This window comes from Odocoileus virginianus, chromosome 2 (genome assembly GCF_023699985.2).
Source record: "Odocoileus virginianus isolate 20LAN1187 ecotype Illinois chromosome 2, Ovbor_1.2, whole genome shotgun sequence".
Taxonomy (NCBI): Eukaryota; Metazoa; Chordata; class Mammalia; order Artiodactyla; family Cervidae; genus Odocoileus; species Odocoileus virginianus.
The window spans coordinates 18771341-18798208 of record NC_069675.1 but is presented as its reverse complement, the minus strand read 5'-3'; the positions used below and the strand labels follow the sequence as shown (position 1 = coordinate 18798208).

Below are 26868 nucleotides of genomic sequence, written 5' to 3'. Positions count from 1 at the left end.
AGATGTACTCCTGTTTTATCTGTTAATACAATGTTATTATTTTTCACATGAAAAAAGTATCAAACAGTATTGTCCAACTATATAAGCTCCAATATTTTACATATGTATTTATACTCATAAAAATAATAATTCAGTTTCTAGATGAAGAACTGAGGCCCAGACGGTGACTAGGTTTTCAAGCTTTACTGCATGTTGGTATCAAGGGTAGTGGTGCACAGACCTGAGGGATCAATTATATAGACTTTCTGGAAGTATGATAATCTTTGTATATCATTTTTTTTAAAGCTCTCCAAGTTAAAGTTAAACTTGAGGACAAGTTAATTAGGTCATATTAATACAACTCATACTATTGATAATCTTAATTTGGGTAAGCGTAGGTTAGCTTCGGGTATGTTCTCAAGTATGCTGTTTATAATAAGAGGCTGATCTCTTGCTCAGTGCTTCAGAAAGGTGAGCTGTGAAACTGTACAGGTAAGGTCACAACTTGATCCAAAGAACAGTTGTGCTCTGGTTTAACCTAGAGAACTAGTTCTTATCTACAGGTGATAATCAGACTCAGAACTTTAAAATAAATAGATATCTAGAAACTACCCTAGACTAGCTGAATTAAGTCACTAAGGGTAGTATCTGAGCTTGGGAACTTTAAAAAAAGTTCATAATTTTGATGCCCAAACTTACATGGAGCTCTCTAGGAATGTGCCACATGGTATGTCTTTAGCTGTATTTGGTTAAGTTATAGGGAAGCAGAATTCAGCTTAAGACAGAAAAATGACTTTAAAAATGACTTAGTGCTACCCAGCTCTTTTAAGGCAGTGAGCTCTCTGCAGCTGGACAAATCAAGGTAGAGAGGCAGGATTACCACCTGCTGGGAATGTTGTCAAACAATTAAGAATTTGGATCACCTGATGTTTCAGGTTACTCCCAACTATTGTTTCTTTAGCCAAAACTTGCAATAGTTCACTCATAATGGATACACACATTGCCATGAAAACTCATGATTTTATGGAATATCATAATTACTTTGTCTCTAAAACTCATTAGAATTAAGTACTATTAATGGAACCTTGCCTCTGAAATTACTCTCATTGAGGGGGATACTTTTCGCCTCCTCCTCATGCTTGCATGCAGGAAAGGGAACCTCTTCTTGCTCCTTGGAAGACAGATTGTGGGAAGAAGTTCTGCGAGTCTGTATTCACCCCTTCTCAGCAGAGCTGTCTCTCTCCCGATGAGTGGTTTTGGGAAAAGGAGCTGAGGAGGTGTGCCTCTCCTCTTCGCCCTGAGGGTTGGTTCTCTCACCTCGACAGCTAAGACGGGCTCTATCCTTCCTCCCTCTGAGGCAAGGTCTGCAGTTCTCTCTAAGCAGGAAGATCTCACAGGGAGTGCGACTGGAGAACAAGTAGCTCTTCATTCCATTAGTAATAAAGCTGATATTTTGATCTCAAACTCCCACGTCTCATGTCTCAATCTGTTCCAAAGTGAAAAAGGGGGTAAGAGAGCTGGTGTCGCGACCGAGTCATGAACTGTGACTGCTGGTGTCTATAACACTTGTGCTCTGCATGGCCTTCCATTATATGTTCAAGTTAGTAAAGAATTATATTCTAAAGTACAAAAACAACAAAACATATGGAGTCCCCTTTCTTTACCGGTATCAAAAATTTGGGAATTCTAACTGCCCAGCTATCTGTCTTTAGGAAACAAGAACATTTGCCACGCTTCCACTTTATTGAGAATAATCTTAGTCATGATCTGCAGAAGTTGGTCCTGGACAATTTGAAGACAGGTCTTCTTTATCTGTAATTTATGTGAGGAGAAGAAACAATTAATACAAATTGCACAGTAAACTATTTTAGAAAATTGTTTCAGCATAATATGTATTTTGTAGTTGTGTCTGCTTCCCTCCTCTGCTAAACAAACCAGGAAAAGATACAACAATAATCCCAAATTCTTCACTCTCAAGTACAAAGTCCTTAAGTTCAAGTTAACAAAGCTGGCTTGGGCAAGTGCTAGAAAAGAAAGCACTTGGGTCTTTAAGACATCTGACACGTTTTAACCATTTCTTTCCTTACAATGAAAAAAAAATGGAGTGGATTGCAACATTCTGATTTCTATGGTTCACAGACAATATTCTACCTAACTACAAAAAAATTGGTTCTAAAAATTTACTGTATCTTTCTGGTAGCTGAAGAACTGTGGAAAAATAAAGCATGAAAAAAAATTATCATCTTCAACTGATTAAAAAATTCTTTCTTTTGAAATAGAAGACTGAAAAATTCCCTTCTGCACATTCAGTTTCTGAAAAGTTAAAAGCACCTTTAATTAACCCTCAATTCTTTCTCTACCCACTATTTCTTTAAAGCATTCATCCAACATTGCCCTTTGGATGGAATAAAAAATTTCCATTGTCTATGAGAAATATGAATTTCATAAAAAAAAAATCAAAGCTGAAATCAAAGAGCATTTGTATGCAATAGTTTTTAAAAGTATAAAGTATCTTCTTACCTTCATAGGCTGTTCCACACCAAATACAATACAGATGTTCTTCTCTTAAATAACTAGTCAGTATTTGTAATTTTTCCAGTACCTAGGTATAGGTAGGATACAAGCACATTAATGGTTCACATTGAGCAGCATTTTTGCTTTTAGGTCTCTTAGATTATGCTCAATTACCCCAAGGCCATAAATCCTCTCATAACACTCAGTCAGCTAGGAGAGGTGTCAAGGGTGGAATATATTAGAACATGTCCCAGTTTACTAGCTGCCCTATTTCACATCTGTCAGACACAACACAGGCCACTTGTTAACATTTCAACAATAAACTGTGGCTGGCTCTATTAGAATCACCATCCTTTCAAGACCCCTTCTATTAATAGTTTCAAAGAATCTGGGTGGAACTGTCTCACTCTGCCACTAGAGTTCTCATCCATGGTTTCCCAGTTAGGTGGAACAAAGATTTTTCAAATTGTGAATGTTTCCTACACACTCTTATACAAGTAACCATAGAAATGTGTATTCTTTTCTTGAAAACTCTCTACTTACTTTGAATTGTGTTTTTTGACTTTGTCTTGTATGTGGGTGAGTTGGGGGGAGGAGGTACTCAGAATTACTTCCAGAAGTTCAATAGGAAACAAGGTAGAAATCAACATAATTTACATTTGCAGCTAATACATCATCCAAACTGAGGTGAAAGGGGTAAACTGAAGCTAAAAGGGCCCTTTACATGAAGTTTTGATTTGGGGTTAATAAAATAAACCTTTAATGTAGTAGTTCTCAACTAGGAGTGATTTTTTTCCTTCAAGTGAAAATTTAGCAATGTCTGGAGACATAAGAAAGCTTTCCTCGGTGATCAGTGCAAAGAAATAGAGAAATACAATAGAATGGGAAAGACTAGAGATCTCTTCAAGAAAATCAGAGATACCAAGGGAACATTTTAAGCAAAGATGGGCACAATAAAGGACAGAAACAGTATGAACCTAACAGAAGCAGAAGATATTAAGAAGAGGTGGCAAGAATACACAGAAGAACTGTACAAAAAAGATCTTTATGACCCAGATAACCACGATGGTATGATCACTCACCTAGAGCCAGACATCTTGGAGTGTGAGTCAAGTAGGTCTTAGGGAGTATCACTACAAACAAAGCTAGCAGAGGTGATGGAATTCCAGTTGAGCTATTTCAAATCCTAAAAGATAATGCCGTGAAAGTGCTGCACTCAATATGCCAGCAAATTTGGAAAACTTGGCAGTGGCCACAGGACTGAAAAAGGTCAGTTTTCATCCTAATCCCAAAGAAAGGCAATCCCAAAGAATGTTCAAACTACCGCACAATTGCACTCATCTCACATGCTAGCAAAGTAATGCTCAAAATTCTCCAAGCCAGGCTTCAACAGTACATGAACCATGAACTTCCAGATGTTCAAGACAGATTTAGAAAAGGCAGAGGAACCAGAGATCAAATTGCCAACATCCGTTGGAGCATTGAAAAAGCAAGAGAGTTCCAGAAAAACATCTACTTTTGCTTTATTGACTTTTTTGCTTTATTGACTTATTTGCTTTATGCCAAACCCTTTGACTGTGTGAATCATAACAAACTGTGGAAAATCCTTCAAGAGTTGGGAATACCCGACCACCTCACCTGCCTCCTGAGAAATCTGTATACAGGTTAAGAAGCAACAGTTAGAACTGGACATGGAACAACAGACTGGTTCTAAATTGGGAAAGGAGTATTGGGAAAGGCTGTATATAGTCACACTGTTTATGTAACTTATATGCAGAGTGCATCATGAGAAATGCTGGACTGGATGAAGCACAAGCTGGAATCAAGATTGCCGGGAGAAGTATGAATAACCTAAGATACACAGATGACACCACCCTTATGGCAGAAAGTGAAGAAAAACTAAAGAGCCTCTTGATGAAAGTGAAAGAGGAGAGTGGAAAAGCTGGCTTAAAACTCAACATTCAGAAAACTAAGATCATGGCATCTGGTCCCATCACTTCATGGCAAATAGATGGGGAAACAATGGAAATAGTGGGAGACTTTTATTTTTCACTGCAGATGGTGACTGCAGCCTGAAATTAAAAGACACTTGCTCCTTGTAAGAAAAGCTATGACCAACCTAGGCAGCATATTAGAAAGCAGATTACTTTGCCAACTAAGGTCTGTCTAGTCAAAGCTATGGTTTTTCCAGTAGTCATGTATGGATGTGAGAGTCAGACTATAAAGAAAGCTGAGTGCCAAAGAATCAGTGCTTTTGAACTGTGGTGTTGGAGAAGACTCTTGAGAGACCCTTGGACTGCAAGGAGATCAAACCAGTTCATCCTAAAGGAAATCAGTCCTGAATATTCATTGGAAGGACTGATGCTGAAGTTGAAACTCCAATACTCTGGCCACCTGATGTGAAGAACTGACTCATTGGAAAAGACCCTGATGCTGGGAAAGACTGAAGGCAGAAAGAGAAGGGGACGACAGAGGATGAGATGGTTGGATGGCATCACCAACTCTATGAACATGAGTTTAAGCAAGCTCTGAGAGTTAGTGATGGACAGGGAAGCCTGGTGTATTGCAGTCCATGGGGTCGCAAAGAGTCGGACATGACTGAACAACTGAACTGAACTGGAGACATTTTTGGGTGTCACAGGGGGAAGTGCAGTGGATGGTGGATGGAGGCCACAGATGCTCCAAGATAACTTACAATGTATAGAACAGCCCCACAACAAATAATTACACAGTTCAAAATGTTAATTGTGCCAAGGCTGAGACACCCAGCTTAAGGAACTGGTGCTAAAACGTACACTTAATGTGGCTGATTCATGATGGCGTCTGGCAGAGGCTAATACAATATTGTAAAGCAACTATTCTCAAAAAAAAAAAAAACAACCCAAACAAACCATACACTTAAATCTTCACTCTTATATTCATCTTCATCTTGTTCTTTTTCTTCTTCTGCCTCTTCTTCAGTTTCCTCTTCAGGCCTCAACCAGTACCATGCCTCCCTGGGAACTTGAACATTCTGAAAATGTAGAATTATTCCCAATTAAACAAAGCTAAACATAAAGATTATCACAAGTTTGTTCATGTCAACATGAATTCACTCTTTCAACTAAATATTTACTGCTTTAAGTTCCACACCATGGAACAGTGCATGTGAGTTCAGTTGCTCAGTTGTGTCTGACTCTGACCCCAGGCTCTCCTGCCCATGGAATCTTCCACCTTAGAATACTAAGTGGGTTGCCATTTCCTTCTCCAGGAGATTTTCCTGACCCAGGCATCAAACCCGAGTCTCCTGTGTCTCCTGCATTGGCGGATTCTTTACCACTGAGCCACCTGGGGAGCCCTGTACTATGAACTATGGAGATGCAAAGCCCAGTTAGAATACTGCCTCCCAACTGCTGACAATCTAGTAGGGAAAAGAAGCTATGGGGATAAGTAGCTTAATGGGTATAAAATGATATATAGCTAAGAAATCTTAAGTATCATGACATATATTCAAAATAATGTGCTATGGAAATACTGGAAAGTGAGAGATTGCTTCCAGTGATCTATTTACATATAAGGGAAATTTTACAAACATTTCTGAGACTTTAAATGAAGTCACTTAACTTTGCTGGTAGGTGAACCATCAAAATAAAAAAATTAAAGAAAAATCAAATCAAAAATTGAATTTTGAGAACTACTGAAATCTGAAATAGCATTCTACATGATTTTACTAGTTACAGACATGGAAGTTACTGAATATGGACTGAAAATAGACTCTTCTGATTAGCCAAGCATTCAGGTGAACAGAATTTCCACAATTCTGAGTAATAGTTCTGAGTAATCAATATTCAAATAAATGGAGAACAGTTAAGTGAAAAATGGTATTTAACGCTTAAAGATCACTCAGACTATGTTCCTGCAGTGAACAAGTCATTATTGTGCATACCAGTTATCACAGATCAACAGTGCATCTGAAAGTTCTAATGGGCAGATACACTAAGCTTGGAGTTCTCTCTCTCTCTTTAAAAATAAAAGTATGGGACATTCCTGGTGGTTCAGTGGTTAAGACTCCATACTTCCAATGCAGAGGGCACACTTCCAGTGCAGAGGGCACAAGTTTGATTCCTGATCACACACGCTATGTGGCGAGGCCAAAAAAAAAAATACATGGTAAATCATACTGGGTGCCAAAACACTTTACCAAACTGAAAGTGGGTAAAAGGATTACCTTCTGAGTATCCAATTGTTGACAGGCTCTCTGACTTCTTCTAAGATCTCCTTCTAGCTTCATTTCATCTTGCTTATTTTTAAGTCGAATCCTAATTCAAAGAAAAAAATAGTACACCAGAGGTCTGTGCTCTCTTTATCCATGTTAAATGCCCAAATACCAGGAAACATACCCCAATAAAGGAACGAGGAGAGTAAAAACAGCTCAATTACCGAAACTGTTCTGCTGCTCTTTCTTCGGCTTGGCTTTTCATGTGAATCTTTCTTCTGTAGCTTTCCAATTTTTCCTCTGCTTTCCGTTTTAATAATGTCTCATGACCAATGCCACTTTTCCCTGCTCAAACAGGAAACACTGATGAGAAACCTACTAACTTTGTATGTCGAAATGTGACAACTTAAATTTTTTTTTCTGGCCATACCATGCAGCTGGCAGGATCTCAGTTTCCCAACCAGGAATTTAACCCAGGTCCTTGGCAGTGAAAGCATGGAGTCCTAACCACTGGACTGCCAGGGAATTACCTAAATACTTACAAATTAAATGCAATTCTAACTTCAGTACAATCACTCAAAATCATTTTATAAGAAGGACAGGAGAAAACACTGGAGGTTTTTTTTAACCCAAATTCACAATTTGATTTTCACAAAGATTATCAGTCTGATCTAAAAAGATGTCAACACTATCCACATTTTTTTCAAGTTGGGAAAAAAGTATCAACAGTCACACTTTTATACAGATAGGAGGAACAAATAAAAAATATATACTTTTCCCTTTAATTTGTTCAATTATTATGAAAAACATTTAGTGGATAAATCAGGATACTTTTAGGACATTCACAGATAAAAATAGCTTTGTATTTTTGATGGTTACAGCAATTTTCCCATTACTTTCATGATTTAAATTTTATTTTATACTCATTAAAACTTAATTTTACTTTTAGTTTAAAAGGTCAAAGAGTTTAAGAAACATTTTACATGATAAGAACTGTAATAGTACCACCATAAAAAACTATTTATTAAACAAGTATATGTGCTATATTTAAGTTGTTATTAACAGCAAACAGCCGCAACAGTACTTACACACCTGTTTTGACATTGAGAGGAATTGGTTCAACAATACCATCTCCTAAAAAAAAGAGAACAAGGCACAAATTACTATAAAAATTCTTCCTCAAACTATTGGTGGATGCACTATGCAACTTTACAACGTTCTATACATATTCCTTCCAGTTTCAGTGATACTCAAAATCAAAACTGAACATCAATACACTATAATCGACTACTTCCCTTGGCCTTCAAATACTAAGTCCTCAATAAAGCTGATGGACAGCCTCCAATGCCACCTAAACATAGGAATTTTCACTGATATATATACAAGAGGGTGGCAGCTTAAGAGAGAGCAAAGCCTTGCTAGGAAAGTCAAAGCAATGACAATAAAGGAGAGAAGAGAAAAACAGCTTATAGAAGATACTATGTGTTTGACCTCTATGTCTTAATAAGCAATCTCATTCCTAAAACAGAGGTGAGAACTGAGCTTCTCCAGCTGAGGATCACTCAGGCAGCTGCCACAGGTACACAGCAAGCAGGCTGGAGTCCTGCCATCATCTCTAGTGTTGCTCCCCTGTCCTTTGGGCCACTGAACTTTGCTTTCTTTAAGATATTTTTGATGTGGGTCATTTTTTAAAGTCTTTGTTCTTGTTTTTTTGCCACTCGGCATGTGGTATCTCAGCTTTCTGAACAGGGATCGAATCTGCCCCATCTGCATTGAAAGGTGAAGTCCCAACTACTGGACTGCTAGGGAAGCCCCCCCTTTCTTTTTTTAAAGAAACATTTATTTATTTATTTGGCTGTGCTAGGTCTTAGTTGCAGCATGCAGGGGTCTAGTTCCCTGACTGGGGATCGAAGCTGGGCCCTGTGCATCGGGAGCAGAGTGTTAGCCACTGAACCACCAGAGAATGCCCTGGGCCACTGCACTTCTTAACCCTTCTCTTGTCAAAATTCTTAGCTGCTGCCTCCATGCAAGCCTCATCCATCCCACTCCTTCAGGGCCAAGCTGAGCTGCTAAGCAGCTCTGGGTGGCATATGTCTGAAGTGGCTGTGGGAAGATGGAAGTTCTCCACAAGCTTGCCAGCCCACAAGAGACCAGGAAGCTTAAGTTGTTTCAGTCTCTGTGTAGATGGACAGAGAGGAAAGAGTCATCACTGGTCCCCATCAATAAGTTACCATTTGGTGGTTAAGAACAGCTGTTCATTTCTGGCTCTGACTCACCGCTCTTGCCAAGGGCCTGACCGCTTTTATACCCCATCTTCTGAAGCAGAGCAAACCCTTTGTTTTCACAGCCGAGTGCATTCTTCAACCCCATGTCACGTCTCTCTTGTTCTTCTTCTTTTATACTTTTCTGTCTGTTTTTCAGATTTGCTTCCTGTTGCTTTTCTTCTTTTCGACGGGCTTCCCGGATTTGCCTCAGCATTGGCAAGCCTGGTCTGATATCGTCTCTGAAGAATGAGGGAAAAGGTTATTTTAGACTAGTACATGGAAGTTTCTCATAACTTTGCCACTTACTCACTTGACACTACTTAATATTTCAGTGCCACCTTTAGGAGTAACTCTGTTTTCACCACTATTAGAACATAACCAATGTCCTGAGAATGGCTGTTTTGGTAAAAACGATGAAGGCTGGTATTAGAAGGTAAGAAACAAAATGCAGAGTTGAAAAAATTTTTTTAGGAGATTGGCAGTAATAAAAGGAAACTCTCATAAGGAGGTACAAGAAGTGAAAAGATGAAATAAAGGAAAAGAGTAAAATGTCCTTGGTAGTGTGGAAGAAAAAGAATTGAGTGCCAAAGTAAAATGGTTAGCATTAGAAGCATCTTTGTATCATAGACATGTAGGAAGTGTTCTCATTAAGCAGTAAGATGAAATTTCCAACCTCACCTTTAAAATCAATGGCATTGCTTAAAAATCTCCAATTCCTTAATGTCTTACACGTATCATTATATGGGGCGTGCACATTTACTTACTGGACATTAATGAAGGAATCAGACATATAGTCCTCCTCTTCTTCCATGTTCAACTTCATATGGCAAAAGTATCTACAAAGCAAACAGGATGAAGTCACAATTTTTTTTTAAGATGCAGATTCAAGGTTTTATTTCAAACTCCAGCACGACCACTTACTAGATGTGTGCAATCTTGAAAACATTACTGTCCCTTCTTCTACCATCAATTTTTAAAAATTTGTTTTTAATTGAAGGGTAACTGCCTTACAATGCTGTGTTGGTTTCTGCCATACGACGACATGAATCAGCCATAAGGATACACACGTCCCCTCCCTCTTGCACCTCCCTCCCAGCCCACCCCCATCCCACCCTCACTCTATCCCTCCAGGCTGTCAGGCAGCACTGTGTTGAGCTCCCCGTGTTATACAGTGGCTTCCTACTAGCTATCTTTTCACAATGGTGTGCGTGCGTGAATGCTAAGTCATTCAGTTGTGTCAGACTCTTTGTGAACCTGTGGACTGTACCCCACTAGGCTCCTCTGTCCACGGGATTCTCCTGGCAAGAATACTGGAGTGGGTTGCCATGCCCTCCTCCAGGGAATCTTCCTGGCCCAGGGATCGAACCTGTGTCTCTTACATTCCCTGCATTGGCAGGTGGGTTCTTTACCACTAGCACTACCTGGGAAATCCTTACGTATGGTAACAGAACAATTTTCAGTTTACCAAAATGGAAATAAACTTGCATGCATCCTCAGCTGTGACCTTTCTCTAGAATCCTACTCCATATTCAAGTGCTCTCTTGACATCTTTCTGGGTTGAGCCCTCAAACTCAACAATCCAAACAACTCATTCTCTCCCCCACCCCAATTGCCTTTATCTATGTATTTCCAAATTAATGTCACCACTATCTCCCCCTTCCTGACTTCTCATAAACCTCCGTCCACTCTTCTTCCACATTATCCCTCATGGACATTTTTTTCTTATAGCTGTGACCACTACTTTAGTTCAGGCATTTCTTTCTCACCTTAACTGTCACAACTGCTTCCTAATTGGTCTTGTTGCCTTTGGCCTCTCCTCTTCCAATCCACAGAGGTCCTCTATGACCTCTCCAAAGTGTTTTTTTTGTTTGTTTAAAAAAAAAAAAAAAAAAAACATAAGTCAGGCCATGTTACTTGCTGGTTTCAAATCCTTCAGCAAACTTTCCCCTGGGGCAGTGGAGGAACCATCACTTTCACACGGTAGCAGGAGAGATCCCCCATAATCCGACCTCTGACACTTTTTCAGGATTCATTACTCACTCCACATGGTCTCACTGTCCTCTGAACACACTGCAGACAGTTCATTCCTCCGAGGCCTACGCTACCCACTTTTACAAATGGCTGTCTTGACTACTCCAGGCCTCTCTCCACAGCACTTTATGTTCAAGCTGTTCATTGGTAACTAGATATAGTTAACGCTTCACTTACATGGAAACACTTCTGAGGACAGTTTTAGCCAAAATAGTTAAAATCATGTAATAATTAGCCCTTAAAGGGATAAAATAACTATCCAGAAAAGTGTACTTCAAACTTTCCTGTGTATATGAATTGCCCCGGGATTTTCTCGTGGCTTCTCTGGAAGCTCAGCGGTAAAGAGTCTGCCTACGAAGCAGGAGTCGCAGGGAGATGTGGGTTCAATCCCTGGGTCGGAAAGATCCCTTGGAGAAGGGCATGGCAACTCAACCCAGTATTCTTGCCTGGAGAATCCCCATGGAGAGAAGAGCCTGGTAGGCTACAGTCAGTCCATGGGGTCACAAACAGTTGGACACGACTGAAGTGACTTTTAGCATGCAGCATGTTTCTCAAAATGCAGAGTCTGATTCTGAGCTTGAGTCCAGGCTCTGAATTTCTAACAGGCTCTCAGGTGCTGTCAATGCTTCTGGTGCAGTTGCTGGATACAAAAGGGAGTCACTTGCTGCAGTACACATACACTGTGTCGGCCTGTTCATCATCCTTCCTTTTGGAACTCAGCCCTCTGCCTTCCTTGTGGTTCTACTGGAGGGTGGCAATTAGTACACGCTGGGGCATAAGGTGGCCAGTTATAGTACCCTATGTCCTAGTAAGACGGGAGGGGATGACCTAAACAGGGCAAATAAGCATCTCTTTCCCTGTTGTGGATATTCAGTCGCTCAGTCATGTCCAACTCTTTAAGACCCCCATGGACTGCAGCACACCAGGCTTCCCTGTCCTTCACCATCTCCCAGACTTTGCTCAGTCATGTCCATTGAGTCGGTGATGCCATCTAACCATCTCATCCTCTGTCTCCCTCTTCTTCTCCTGTCCTTAATCTTTCCCAGAATCAGGGTCTTTTTCAATGAGTCGGCTCTGTGCATCAGGTGGCCACAGTACTGGAGCTTCAGCTTCAGCATCATTCCTTCTAATGAATACTTAAGGTTGATTTCCTCTAGGATTGACTGGTTTGATCTCCTTGCAGTCCAGGGGATCCTCAAGGATTTTCTTCAGCATAATAGTTTGAAAGCATCAATTTTTCAGCGCTCAGCCTTCTTCATGGTCCAATTCTCACATTTGTACATGACTACTGGAAAAACCATAGCTTTGACTACACAGACCTTAGTCAAAGTGTGTCTCTGCTTTTTAACACACTGGCTAGATTTGTCATAGCTCTTCTTCTAAGGAGCAAGCATCTTTTAATTTCAGGCTGCAATCACGATCCATAGTGATTTTTAGAGCCCAAGAAAATGAAATCTGTCACTGTTTCCATTGTTTCCCCATCTATCTGCCATGAAGTGATGGGACTGGATGTCATGATCTTAGTTTTTTGAATATAGGTTTACACCAGCTTTTCCACTCTCTTTCCTTAATGATAGTTATACATGGATTGTGGTGGGAAAGAAGCTCTCTTTGTTGGGATTTCTGAACTGGAAGTATGTGAAGCTGGGCTGTGGATGGCTGTCTTTATATATTATGTACAGCATTTGCAGTAATTCACCCAGTGTCTCTAAAGCTCAGATTCTTCATTGATAATAATAGTATTTTTACACATAATGATTTCAGCTCAGTTCAGTCACTCAGTCATGTCAGACTCTTTGCGACCCCATGGACTGCAGCATGCTAGGTTTCCCTGTCCATCACCAACTCCCACAGCCTACTCAAACTCATGTCCATCACGTCAGTGATGCCATCCAACCATCTCATCCTCTGTCATCCCCTTCTCCTCTTGCCTTCAATCTTTCCCAGTATCAGGGTCTTTTCCAATGAGTCGGTTCTTTGCATCAGGAGGCCAGAGTATTGGAGTTTCAGCTTTAGCATCAGGCCTTCCAATGAATATTCAGGACTGATTTCCTTTAGGATGGACTTGGTGGACCTCCTTGCAATCCAACGGACTCTCAAGAGTCTTCTCTAACACCACAGTTCAAAAACATCAATTCTTCAGTGCTCAGCTTTCTTTATAGTCCAGCTCTCAATGACAACTGGAAAAACCATAGCTTTGACTACATGGACCTTTGTTGATTAAGTAATGTCTCTGCTTTTCAATATACTGTCTAGGTTGATCATAGCTTTTCTTCCAAGAAGCAAGCGTCGTTTAATTTCATGGCTGCAGTCACCATGTGCAGTGATTTTGGAGCCCCAAAAAATAGTCTGTTTCCATTGTTTCCCCATCTATTTGCCATGAAGTGATGGGACCAGATGCCATGATCTTAGTTTTCTGAATGTTGAGTTTTAAGCCAACTTTTTCACTCTCCTCTTTCACTTTCTTTTTTTTTTTTTCCCCCTCTTTCACTTTCATCAAGAGGCTCTTTTAGTTCTTCTTCACTTTCTACCATAAGGGTGGTGTCATCTGTGTTCAGTTCAGTCGCTCAGTCAAGTCTGACTCTTTGTGACCCCATGGACTGCAGCATGCCAGACCTCCCTGTCCATCACCAACTCCTGGAGTTTACTCAAAATTCATGCCCATTGAGTCGGTGATGCCATCCAACCAACTCATCTTCTGTTGTCCCCTTCTCCTTCCGCCTTCAATTTTTTTTTTTTCTTCATTGCTTTATTTGCCAGACTTGAATAGGGTCACTAGAATAATGGAAATCTTGTTTAGCATGGTAAACTGCATTATGTAGGGTTGACATAGATCTCTCTTTTTTTTTCCATTTATTTATGTTAGTTGGAGGCTAATCACTTTACAATATTGAAGTGGTTTTTGCCATACATTGATATGAATCAGCCATGGATTTACATGTGTTCCCCATTCTGAAGCCCCCTCCCACCTCCCCCTCCATTGTATCCCTCTGGGTCTTCCCAGTGCACCAGCCCCGAGCACTTGTCTCATGCATCAAACCTTCAATCTTTCAATCGCCTTCAATCTTTCCCAGCATCAGGGTCTTTTCAAACGAGTCAGCTCCTCACATCATGTGGCCAATCTGCGTATCTGAGGTTATTAATGTTTCTCCTGGCAATCTTGATTCCAACTTGTAATTCATCCATCCCAACATTTTGCATGATGTACTCTACTTATAAGTTAAATAAGCAGGGTGACAATACACAGCCTTGACATACTCCTTTTCCTATTTGGAACCAGTCTGTTGTTCCATGTTCAGTTCTAACTGTTGCTTCTTGACCTTTATATACATTTCTCAGGAGGCAGGTCAGATGGTCTGGTATTCCCATCTCTTTCAGAATTTTCCACAGTTTGTTGTGACCCACACAGTCAAAGGCTTTGGCGTAGTCAATAAAACACCTACCTAGTATATCAAACATTTTTATCCTATTTAATTACCGTTAACAGCATCCCTGGTGGTCTAGTGGCTAAGACTCTGTGCTCCGAACACAGGGCTATGGGTTAAATCCTTATCAGGGAACTAGATCCTCCATGCTACAACTAAGTAGTGAAGCCCTATAAATAAATAAATAAAAATAAAAAGAAATATTAATTACCGTTAACAGCTCTGTACGATAGGTACAATTGTGCTATGCTTAGTCACTCAGTCATGTCCCACTCTCTGTGACCCCATGAACTGTAGCCTGCCAGGTACAGTTAGTCCTGCTTTAATTAAGACTCAGTTTAGGTAAGTGATTTGCTCAATACCACACACACACACACACACACACACACACACACACAAAACCCTATGTCGAGCTGTTTCTACTGCAAATAGGATTAGATTATTTTTCAGGGGCCTATTTAGCTCTAAAGGGCCATGCAGACAAGAACAGGTGTTACAGGTCATTTAAGCCCCCTTTTTATGGGTACAACATATTTCCCAGCATCATCTATTCCCATGAAGCATAAGGATAAACTCCACAAGGTGATAATCCAGGTAAAATGACAGTGGCTAGACAGCAATGGAAGTGATGAGAAATCATCGGATTCTGGGTATATTCTGAAGATAGGGATAATGGGATTGGAGGTGGCATGTGAAAGATTAATGCCAAGGGTGACCGTTGGGCTTTTGGTTTGAATAAACAATGGAGTTACCAGTTCTTGCAAATGGTCAGATTGCAGTATCAGGTTTTGTTTTTGTTTGTTTTCTGGCAGAGAGCAGGTGGGAGGTGTCAACAAGAGTGCTACATCACCCGTCTTCATAGAAGCTCTTCACAATAGCCAAGACATGGAAATAACCTAAATGTCGACTGACAGATGAATGAATAAAGAAATGGATAAAGAACAAAACAATGCCATTTGCAGCAACATGGATGCAACTAGAAATAATCATACTAAGTGAAGCAAGTCAGAAAGAGAAAGACAAATACCATATGATATATATGGAACCTAAAATATGACACAAATGAACCTATTTATGAAATAAGAGACAGAATCAGGGACACGGAGAATAGACTGGTGGCTGCCAAAGGGAGGAGGTAGGAAGACGGATGGATTGGTAGTTTGGGAGTAGTAGGTTCAACGAGAATGTGTAAACAACAACATCTGACTGTATAGCACAGGGGATTATAATATTTTGTGATAACATAAAGGAAAAGAATATGGAAACATATACACGTATGTATAAATGAGCCATTTTGCTGTACAACAGTTGTGTACATTACAATACACAACATTGTAATTCAAATATACTTTTTAAAAAAGCGACGCTTCGCATGTACTGAGAGTCTCATTACACATCCCAGTGGAGAGATGGACTAAGTAGCATAGCAGAAAGATGACAAGAAACGCCTCAGTCCCAAACACTCCCTTCAGGGACCGCCGATCCCTTCCCTCCTGGCGCTCATCCCACAGACTTGACCACCCACGGGTGGGAACATAAGAGACGGTGTGATGGCCAGCCAGCGTACAGATCACCACCCTTTATCATTCGACAGGCGCCCACAGCCCCTTACCTGGAGGTTCCACTCGCCCCCGGCCAGCTCTACAGAGCGCTTGCCTCGGCTCGCTCCTGAGTTTCCGAAAACAGGCTCAATTGGAAAGCTGCGGCAGGCGGGGCTTGGCGGACGCGGTTAAGTGCGCTTGCGCAGGATCACTTCCGCGCACGCGCTCTCGCTGCGCTTCCTGCCGGCTGGAGTGTGGGAGGCGGGGCATCCGGGTCCCTTGGCGGCTGCTTCGGGCCCTGGAGCTCCGCTGAGCCGCCCCTGCCAGAAATAGGAGGTGAGGCCGCCGAGTCTGCAGCTAGGGCCTGCGCGTTGGCACATCCCCTTCCCCAAAGCCCCCCCCACCACGTTGTCAGAGGGCTGGGGAAGGAATTCCAGTTCGTAATGAACACTTTCACTTTTCAGCCGCCGACTCCTGGGGTTGACAGCCCGGGTGATCCGCGCCCAGGCCTGCGGCGCCTCCTGCATTCCCCCCAGGCCCGGCGCAGCGGTTCGGTTCTCATAGTAGCCGGGTTCACCCGGACCAGCTGCGCGCGCGGCCTCTGCCAGCTGCGTTCCTGCGCTCCCCCCCCACCCCCCACCCCCCACACCCCACCCCCGGGGTTGTAGCTGAAGCTTCGGCCGCGGGGATCTGGCCTCCCGCCGTCACCTCATCCCCCTAAGGAAGACTCTCAGAGACTTCCAGGGTGGCATCCTTCTGCCCGGACGCCTTGAAGTCCTCCTGGGGCAGGTGCAGCAGGGGGAGGGTGCTGTGCATCCAGCAAAGGAGAGAGAATAGGAGGGTGGGTTGTCATGCTCGGCTGATGTCTGATATTGGTGTTTCGGTTTTCTATTTATGAAATGGGTAAAGGACATGTGTTTTTCTTCTGGAACCATGCCTTTTTTGCACTGTTTATTTTGATTTTCCTTTGACCCCATTATCCATTCTTCCTCAACAAGCATGACTTTCATTTGTTTTTGTTTGCACCCTTATCCTTTAAAATCAGTTTCTCAGGTTTTGCCTCGAAGTTAGGTACGTGTCCTCCAAGTGAGATGAGAAGTAAAGCCTTGTATTTCTTTTCTTAGTGATTATATTCATGAAGCTTGACTTTTAACATGAACAGGTCTTTACAAGAATTTTAAAATTGTTTATTTAAGGTGTGAATTTAAAACTTCAGTCATGGAGTTAGCCCACAGTTTATTGCTCAATGAAGAAGCTTTGGCTCAAATCACTGAAGCAAAGAGACCAGTTTTTATCTTTGAATGGTTGCGATTTCTTGATAAAGTCTTGGTTGCTGCCAACAAGGTATGGTATTGCTTTTTATCTAGTTGAGTTAGCATATGTAAAGAATATTATGTGTAAATGATTTGTAAGAAAGAACATTATGTTTTGGAGGTTGTGGGTCACTTGAGAATATTACACTGTAGTAAAAATTTCTTGTCTGTCCTTTTTCTATCCTGTGGCAAAACTGAAACCTCATTTAAATCCAGCGTATTGCTTGGATAGAGGCTTCGTATTTCTTCCTGGACATTTAAATTTGAGTGGAGAAAAAGAAGATTATGTGACTGCTATCACCTTAAATTCATTATCTCCAACATCAAGTGGCCCCTTAGTGCTGTGTAGCAGTTTCAGTATCTTCACTTGTCTCTCTGAAGCTGCTGCTGCTAAGTCGCTTCAGTCGTGTCTGACTCCTAGCGACCCCATGGACTGCAGCCTACAAGGCTCCTCCTTCCATGGTATTTTCCAGGCAAGAGTACTGGAGTGGGTTGCCATTGCCTTCTCTGTCTCTCTGAAGAGTTAGCCTTTTTTTTTTCTTTCTTTCCTTCACAGTCTTTTCATCCAAATTACTTTTCGATATTTGTGTGTTTTACTCTCCATTTTGAAAATTAGATGCTGTGTTTAAAATTAGGAACTCAAACTTCTGATAATCTTTTACCGTCTGCTCAAATTTAAGAGGGAAGGGGATGTATGTATACCTATAGCTGATTCATGTTGAGGTTTGACAGAAAACAGCAAAATTCTGTAAAGCAATTATCCTTCAATTAAAAAAAAATAGATTTTAAAAATAAAATTTAAGAGGGAGTAATAAAAGTTTGCTGGGCAGAATGATGTGTGTTAACTGTGTTTTGTCATACTGGCCCAGTTCTTTGAGGAACTCTTTATAGATTTCTCTGGGCTAGTCATTCCCCCCAAGAGACTTTTTTACTTTAAAGTGTCCTAAGGTATATGACTCACTGCCTAGATTCTAGGATTTGGTGGAGAAAGCTGGAGACTTCAGGATTCAGTGTGTTAACTTTTAATTAAAAGTAGTCAGTATAGTTTTCCCAGCCCACAGTTGTGCCTGAGCTTGCAAAGTCCAGAATGAAGGAGAGAGATATGAGAGTCTTAGAGCTTCTTAAATAGACTCTCAGTCATTCCCTTCACTTCTAGGTACAGCTTTATTCTCTCCTCCTCGAGAACCTTGATGCCTCAAAACAAAAGCCACAACATACATGAGCTCTTAGGGGGTTCTGTGTTGGAAGTTGGGTATCTTCTAGCTTTCCCTATTGAGTATAGCTGGCGTCTATATTTTGAATTCATTCTTTGTTTTCTTTGCCCTTGTGTACTTGTACTTTTTAATTACTTATTTATTTCTTTGATTACCCTGGAGTATACTTTAGTTTCTGTAGAGACAGAATTAATGCATGGATTCATTACAGTCTTTAACTAAAAGATCCTATTTTCTCTTAAACTCACTCCATCTGAGTATGTGTTGCCTCCATTTCACTGAAATAGATCTTCTTTTGCCCAAACCAATGGTCAGGATTCTGTCTTAATGGACCCAGCAGCAACTTTTCACCTAGATGATCCTCTGTCTTGAAATACTTAAAACATTTTTTATTTTGTTGTGAAATTGAAAAATAAAAGGAGTATGTAAAAAGTTATCCAAATTGTGAAGCATAATAATATGAACCTCTGTGCTCCCTTCACTCACATTAAAAAATAAATTGTTAACAATACTGTTGATGCACCGTTGGTGTGAAGCTTTTCCTATTTGTGGTTCCTAAGAAACTGTTTGCTTTTAGTTCTTGTCCAACTTGACTAGTTACTCCTCCTCTTTTGATGGCTGTTTCTCAGTCCTGGGCACATTTTTTTTTGTTTGTTTTTTAAATACATCTTATTCCTTCAGTGGTGACATTATCTAATGCCATGACTTTTACTACCATCTACATAGTAGATACATCTACATACCTCTTGGATATCTAAATGGCATCTCAAAGTTAAAACCAAATTATTGATTTCACCCTCCCAAACCTGTCCTTTCCCCTATACTTTCTATCCGGAAATGACCTTTTCATCCTTCTGGTTGCTCAAATCATAAACCTTAGAGTCATTCTTCACTTCCCTTTTTTTCTCAAACTTCACATCATGTTTCTCAGCAATTCATATTGGTTCTATCCCCTGTATATGTCCAGAATTTAATTATTTCTCATTATTTCCATTGTTACCGCCCTCATTTCTTACTGAATTTTTGCCACAACTTCTTAAGTGCTCACCATGCCTCTAACCATGTACATTTGTAGAGTATCCTCAGCTCAGTAGTCAGAATGAGCCTGTTAGAACATTTAATCATGTCCCTCCTCTGCTTCAAACTCTCAGAATAAAATACAGAGTTCTTACAGTGGTGTCTGAGGCACTGCATGACCTGGTCCCGTCTACTGTTCTGACTTCATCCCCTGCTGCTTCCTCTGTCTTATTCTGCTCCAGCCACACTGATTTCTCTGTCCTTAAGCATGCCGAGCAAGGCCTTTGCATTTGTTTCCTGCCAGGAATGTTCTTCTCCCAGATATCTGCATAACTCACACCTTGATTTCTCTTCAGGTTGCCTTTTTCTTACTAGTCTCTATAAAACAGTAAGAACTTAACACTGATCATGTTTATTTGTAAACACTCTTTCTCCCCACTAGAATGTAAACTTCTTGACTGCAGAGGCTTTGTCTGTTGTGGTCACTCTTGCTCCCCAGTGCCTAGAATAGGCATTGTGCATGTACGTGCACAATAAATATTCCTTTAATGAGTGAATGAACCCTCAGCATTGATTATGAGTAAATCTGAATATTTTTTATGTTTCCTAGGGCTCTTCAGAGTTTCTTTTGGTTTCCTTTACTGAGCTATATAGCTTTGTGAGATACTGACTTTGCTTTTATAGGGGACCCCAGCTGAGTTCTAAGACATTAATTGTCCATACACTTAATATTTTACATCCTTTGATTGTTTTATTTTTTAATAAGCCAGTGTGGAAACTTTTTGGATATGGAGTAGTCACTTTTACTGATAGCTAACTTTGTGGAATTGGAGAAGAATGAAGGAGAATATTTAATCTCCTTTAAATTTAAACAGAACAACCTTTTGTTGACTAAAAGATAAAATTATGTATAAGAAGAAAACTGATGTTCTTTTTTTTTTTTTTCTTAACAGACTGATGTAAAGGAAAAACAGAAAAAACTTGTTGAACAATTAACTGGATTAATAAGTAGTTCACCTGGACCACCTACGCGAAAATTGTTAGCTAAAAACCTTGCAGCCCTTTATAGCATTGGGGATACTTTCACTGTTTTTCAAACACTTGATAAATGTAATGACATTATCAGAAATAAAGATGACACTGCAGCCTACTTACCAACAAAATTGTAAGTACTTACTTTGAAATTAACCCTTGAAACTTGTTTTTTTTTTTCAGAGTAATTTATCTCAATAAGGGAATGGCAACCCACTCCAGTGTTGTTGCCTGGAGAATTCTATGGACAGAGGAACCTGGTGGGCTACAGTCCATAGGTTTGCAAAAGAGTCAGACATGACTGAGCAACTAATACTTACACATTATCTTAATGAAGGGCTGCTGATCTTAAAGATTCCCAGGTAGATGGAGCCTGGGTCATGCTGTTGACAGTAAAAGCTCTAAGTAGGTCTGGGGAAGGAGTTCTATTTCAACATATGCTCCGTTGTCCCTGGCACTTGTAGCAAACTACAGAGAATTGGTTTGATGTCAGCAATTTGCACAGGGGTTTCTGGTAATTTTGAAGGAGATGATATATATTCTTGGCTGGGATGGAAAGAAAAGATTTTCTAGGTGATGAGATTGATGCAGGAACAGGCAAACTATAGCCCCCAGGTCAAATCCAGCTTGCCGCGTATTTTGTAAATAAAATTTTATTAGAATACAGACATGCTCCCTCATTTAGTAGCTGCTTTCATGCCAAAGTGGCAGAGTTGAGTACCTGAGACAGAGGCCACTTCCCTGGGAACTCAACTGGTAAAGAATCCACCTGCAATGCAGGAGTGAAAAAGTGAAAGTTAGTTGCAAAATCATGTCCAACTTTTTGCATTTCAATGGACTGCAGCCTGTTCTGCTCCTCTGTCCCTGGAGTTCTCCAGGCAAGAGTACTGGAGTGGTTTGCCATTTCCTTCTCCAAGGGATCGTCCCAACCCAGGGATCGAACTTGGGTTTCCTGCATTACAGGCAGATTCTTTACCAGCTGAGCCACTAGGGAATGCAGGAGACCCTGGTTCAATTCCTGGGTGGGGAAGATCCCCTGGAGAAGGGACAGGCTACCCACTCCAGTATTCTGGGATTCCCTCGTGACTCAGATGGTAAAGAATCTGCCTGCAATGTGGGAGACCTGGGTTCAGTCCCTGGGTCAGGAAGATCCCCTGGAGAAGGGAATGGCTGGCTACCCACTCCAGTATTCTTGCCTGGAGAACTCGGATAGGCTGCAATCTGAGCAACTTTCACTTTCACTTTATTGACTCCTAAGTTAAGGACTTAACCCAACTCCAAGCTCACACTTGTGGTTTGGATCTAGGGCAGGTATTTTCAGAGGAGGTCTTGAGGATAATGGCCTTAGGGATGCACCTTGTGAAAGAGTCCTTTAAGAAAATCAGCAGTTAGAGTACAGTGAGGGGTGCTGTGGGAGGGGAAAATAACACCTGAATAAATAGCTGTGGTGTGAGAGAAGAGCAGTGTCAATGAAGGCTTCTCAAAAAAGCGTCAAAGAAGAACCATCAAGGAAGGCCATATGGAAATGAGTCAAGCAGGGGTTAAGATGGGAAAAGGGGGAGATGGATGTGATGGGTTAGGGACCAGCAAGTATTATGGGAAGGGCCAGGTAGTAAATAGACTTGGATTTGTTGAATATCTCTGTTGCAGCTACTCAACTCTGCCATAGACAGTATGTAAATAAGTGAGTACAGCTGTATACCAATAAAGATATTTACAGCAACAGGTGGCAGACTGGATGATGGGCCAGATTTGGCCTGCAGACTGTGTTTCCCAACCTATTTTCTGGACAAAGGAAACTTATAACTGGAAACAAAGCTGGGTTATTTATACCTTATTTCCAGTACAGAATAGTGGAGGGGATAAGTTCAGGAGAAGATGATGAATCCAGTTCCGGACGTGCTGAGTTTGAGTCCACGTGACAGTGTGTAGTAAGCAGTTGGAAATCCTGGTCTGGGTTTCAGAGACTTGAGCTGAGAATGTTGTTTTTGTGAGTAGAGAGAGAATGGAGATTTGGGAGTAGGCTGAAACTGCGTTCTGGATAAAGTTACCTAGAAAGGGTGTATTACTGTTTTGAGAGGAGAAGGTGCCAAGGATACACCTTCACAACACCAACATTCAAGGAGCCAGGACCAGTATAAGAGCTTACAGAGGAAATGGGGAAACTATTCTGAACTCGGACACTGGTGTTTAGGTCTGTTTTCAACTACATAGGTATGCTGTGATTAAATTTTGTGTTATTTCGGGGTGCATATGGATCTTAAAAGTGCTTTCCAGTTTATTCTGGAGTTTGGAGGTATGTTCATCGTTTTCTGATTTAATTCTCCATTACTTAGCAAATCCACACATGAATTTATAGTTCTGATAAAGCAGAATTTATTGTATATTACTTATTACTCATATGTATTTCCAGTGGATTCATGGGTTATATTTAGGAATTCCGTAATATATTCTGGCAAATGACCTCAGACATTTTTAGCTTTGTTTTCAGCCTATAGAATATTGAAAAAAGCATGGCATTTGGAGTCAAAGAGGTGAAAATCGAGTCTCTGATTCTACTGTTTGTTGCTTGTAGAATAGTAAACTAAATTTATTTAATCACTCTCAGCCTCAGAGTAACTTGTTTCAGGACACATAGCTTTTGTGTGGCAGGTCCTAGGATTTAGACACAGATTTGCCAGAGCCCAAAAGATACATGCAGATTCGCCTGCAATGCAGGAGACACAGTTTGGATCCCTTGGTTGGGAAGATCCCCTGGAGAAGGATATGGCCACCTACTTCAGTATTCTTGCCTGGGAAATCCCTTGGACAGAGGAGCCTGGCAGGCTACAGTCCATGGGGTTGCAAAAGAGTCAGACAGGACTTAGCAACTAAATAACAACAGCAAAAAGAAAGCTTGGGTTTCTTTCCAAAGGACGGGTATGATTTATTATATGAATATATGTTTATTCTCCTACTTTTCTGACAAGAATACAGTTTGATTAACCATAGTATTGTCGACAATTATAAGGAATAAGCAAAGCATTTTTTTCTAAAAAATTTTTAATTGAAATATACTTGGTTTGCAATACCTTAGTTTCAGGTATACAGCAAAGTGATTCAGTTTTATATATATATATATTTTTAGATTATCTTCCATCAGAGGTTATTGTAAGATATTGAATATAGTCCCTTTTGTTGAACAGTAAATCTTTATTGCTTATCTATTTTATGTATAGTAGTTTGTATCTGCTGATCTCATACTCCTAATTTATCCCTCCACGCCTCGTCCCCTTCGGTAACTGTTAAGTTTGTTTTCTGTGTCTCTTAGTCTCTTTTGTTTTGTATATAGATTCATTTGTATTGTCTTTTAGATCCCACAAATAAGTGATATCAAATAATATTTGTTTTTCTCAGACTGGCTTTTTCACCCTGTATGATATTCTCTGGGTCCGTCCATGTTGCTGTAAATGGCAGTATTTCATTCTTTTTTATGGCTAAGTAATACTCAATTGTGTATATATACACACCACATCTTCTTAAGCTGTCATCTGTCCTGTTGCCATCTGTGCCATCTGTTGGTGGGCATTTGCGTTGTTTTCACATCTTGGCTATTGTAAGTAGTGCTGCTGTGAACACTGGCGTGCATGTGTATTTTTGAATTAAAGAGTTTTTGTTTTTTGAGGATATATGCCCAGAAATGGGATTGCTGAATCATACGGTGGCCGTATTTTCAGTTTTTTGAGGAATCTCAGTATCAATACTCTTTTTCATAGTGACTACGCCAGTTTACATTCCCACCAACAGTGTAGGAAGGGTCCCTTTTCCCTACACCCTCTCCGGCAGGGCTTCCCTGGTGGCTCAGAGGTTAAAGCGTCTGCCTGCAATGCGGGAGACCTGTGTTTGATCCCTGGGTCGGGAAGACCCCTGGAGAAGGAAATGGCAACCCACTCCAGTACTCTTGCCTGGACAATCCCATGGACAGAGGAGCCTGGTGGGCTACAGTCCACTGGGTGGCATAGACGGACACGACTGAGCAACTTCACTTCACTCTAGCATTTATTATTTATAGATTTTTTTAATGATAGTAATCAGTAACGTGTTACTGAAAGTTTCAAATTTGTGGACAAAAATGTCCTGGTCAGGACATGGAAGCAACCCAGATGCCCATCAGCAGACGAATGGATGAGGAAGCTGTGGTACATATACACCATGGAATACTACTCAGCCATTAAAAAGAATTCATTTGAATCAGTTCTAATGAGATGGATGAAACTGGAGCCCATTATACAGAGCGAAGTAAGCCAGAAAGATAAAGACCATTACAATATACTAACACATATATATGGACTTTAGAAAGATGGTAACGATAACCCTATATGCAAAACAGAAAAAGAGACTCAGAAGTATAGAACAGACTTGTGGACTCTGGGAGAAGGCGAGGGTGGGATGTTTCAGGAGAACAGCATCGAAACATGTATATTATCTAGGGTGAAACGGATAACCAGCTCAGGTTGGGTACATGAGACAAGTGCTCGGGCCTGGTGCACTGGGAAGACCCAGAGGGATCGGGTGGAGAGGGAGGTGGGAGGGGGGACTGGGATGGGGAATACATGTAAATCCAGGGCTAATTCATATCAATGTATAACAAAAACTACTGTAATGATGTAAAGTAATTAGCCTCCAACTAATAAAAATTTAAAAAAAAAAAAGAAAAAAAAAAAAATGTCCTGGTCAAACACAATTGATCTCTGAAATTAAAAAATGACAAAATTATTAATCTAAACAGTGACTGATGAAAATGTCACTTCTTACAGGGCTGCAGTGGCTTGTGTTGGAGCATTTTATGAAAAAATGGGGAGAATGTTAGGCAGTGCATTTCCAGAAACAGTGAATAATCTTTTGAAATCTCTGAAGAGTGCAGAGGTAAGTTTTACAAGTATTAAATGTTTTGCTTGTGGTGGGAGTTAGGTATTAGTTAAAACCTATGTTTGCCTTTTTTCTGTTAAGTGCATTACTCATATGGCTTACCAAGAGGGTAATTTAAAATTATTACTTGTAAAAAATATTACTTGCCTCTTGTTTTAATGCACAATTCCTCATATTTCAAGTAGAAAGGAAATAATGCTTTTCCTTAACAAAGAAGAGGTTTACATTAACCCCAGGGATATTTTTGTAGTGCCATGTTATTTTTTTGTACCATAGATAATGTATTAGTTTTCTAGAGCTGCCTCAATAAATTATCACAGAATGGATGGCTTAAAACAACAGAAATCTCTTTTGTCCCAATTCTGGAAGTTTAAGTCTGAAAGCAAGGTATGAGCAGGGCCATTTTCCCTCTGATGACTCTTGGGAATAATCCTTCCTTGCCTTCTTAGCTTCTTGTTACTGGCAGTCTTTGGCATTTGGTGGTATTCCTGGGTTTGCAGATATATCTCTCGTGTCTCGATCTCTGCTGTCATATGGTATTCTACCAGTGCATCTGGTTCTGTGTCCAAATTCTCATAGTATAAGGGTACCGGTCATCGAATTAGGGTTCACCCTGATCTAGTATGACTTCATCTTTACTTGATTTCGTTTCTCAGTCTCAGTTCAGTCGCTTAGTTGTGTCAGACTCTTTGCAACCCCATGGACTGCTGCACGCCAGGCTTCCCTGTCCATCACCAGCTCCGGGAGTTTACTCAGACTCATGCCCGTCATGACGGTGATGCCATCCAACCATCTCATCCTCTGTCGTCCCCTTTTCCTCTTGCCTTCAGTCTTTCCCAGTATCAGGATCTTTACTTGATTTCGTTTCTCAGTCTCAGTTCAGTCACTTAGTTGTGTCAGACTCTTTGCAACCCCATGGACTGCTGCACGCCAGGCTTCCCTGTCCATCACCAGCTCCGGGAGTTTACTCAGACTCATGCCCGTCATGACGGTGATGCCATCCAACCATCTCATCCTCTGTCGTCCCCTTTTCCTCTCGCCTTCAGTCTTTCCCAGTATCAGGATCTTTTCAGATGAGTCAGTTCTTTGCATCAGGTGGCCACTCTATTGGAGTTTCAGCTTCAACGTCAGCCCTTCCAGTGAATATTCAGGACTGATTTCCTTTAGGAGGGACTGGTTGGATCTCCTTGCAGTCCGAGGGACTCTCAAGAGTCTTCTCTAACACCACAGTTCAAAAACATCAGTTCTTCGGCGCTCAGCTTTCTTTATAGTCCAACTCTCACATCCATTCATGACTGCTGGAAAAACCATAGCTTTGACTAGATGGACTTTGTTGGTTAAGTTATGTCTCTGCGTTTTAATATGCTGTCTAGGTTGGTGATAACTTTCCTTCCAAGGAGTAAGCGTCTTTTAATTTTATAGCTGCAGAAACCAT

At 40.8% G+C, this 26868-nt stretch overlaps 2 protein-coding genes across 4 annotated transcripts in view; one reads left to right on the top strand and one right to left on the bottom strand.

Moving 5' to 3' along the window:
- Positions 1-168: 168 nt before the first annotated feature.
- Positions 169-16152, bottom strand: GPATCH11 (G-patch domain containing 11). Of its 2 annotated transcripts, none has more exons than XM_020890039.2 (9): positions 16021-16152; positions 9717-9788; positions 8965-9191; positions 7781-7822; positions 6913-7033; positions 6701-6791; positions 5390-5506; positions 2500-2581; positions 169-1791 (listed from the first exon to the last, which is right to left on the bottom strand). In XM_020890039.2, exons 2-9 carry the CDS (start codon positions 9773-9775, stop codon positions 1736-1738), a joined length of 795 nt encoding a protein of 264 aa, XP_020745698.2. In that variant the 5' UTR covers positions 9776-9788; positions 16021-16152; the 3' UTR covers positions 169-1735. The 2 variants fall into 2 exon arrangements, with proteins under 2 accessions (XP_020745698.2, XP_070332970.1); XM_070476869.1 differs by lacking the exon at positions 16021-16152 and adding an exon at positions 10719-10810.
- A 26-nt stretch (positions 16153-16178) lies between these two features.
- Positions 16179-26868, top strand: part of HEATR5B (HEAT repeat containing 5B) — a 93740-nt gene continuing 83050 nt past the window's right edge. Inside the window, exons 1-4 of one of the 2 annotated variants that reach the window (XM_070476837.1) lie at positions 16179-16285; positions 17146-17293; positions 20447-20658; positions 25322-25430. In XM_070476837.1, the coding sequence (XP_070332938.1) occupies positions 17168-17293; positions 20447-20658; positions 25322-25430 (447 nt within the window). In that variant the 5' untranslated portion in view covers positions 16179-16285; positions 17146-17167. The remainder of the gene's footprint in view (positions 16286-17145; positions 17294-20446; positions 20659-25321; positions 25431-26868) is intronic. The other variant, XM_070476836.1, reaches the window with a different exon arrangement.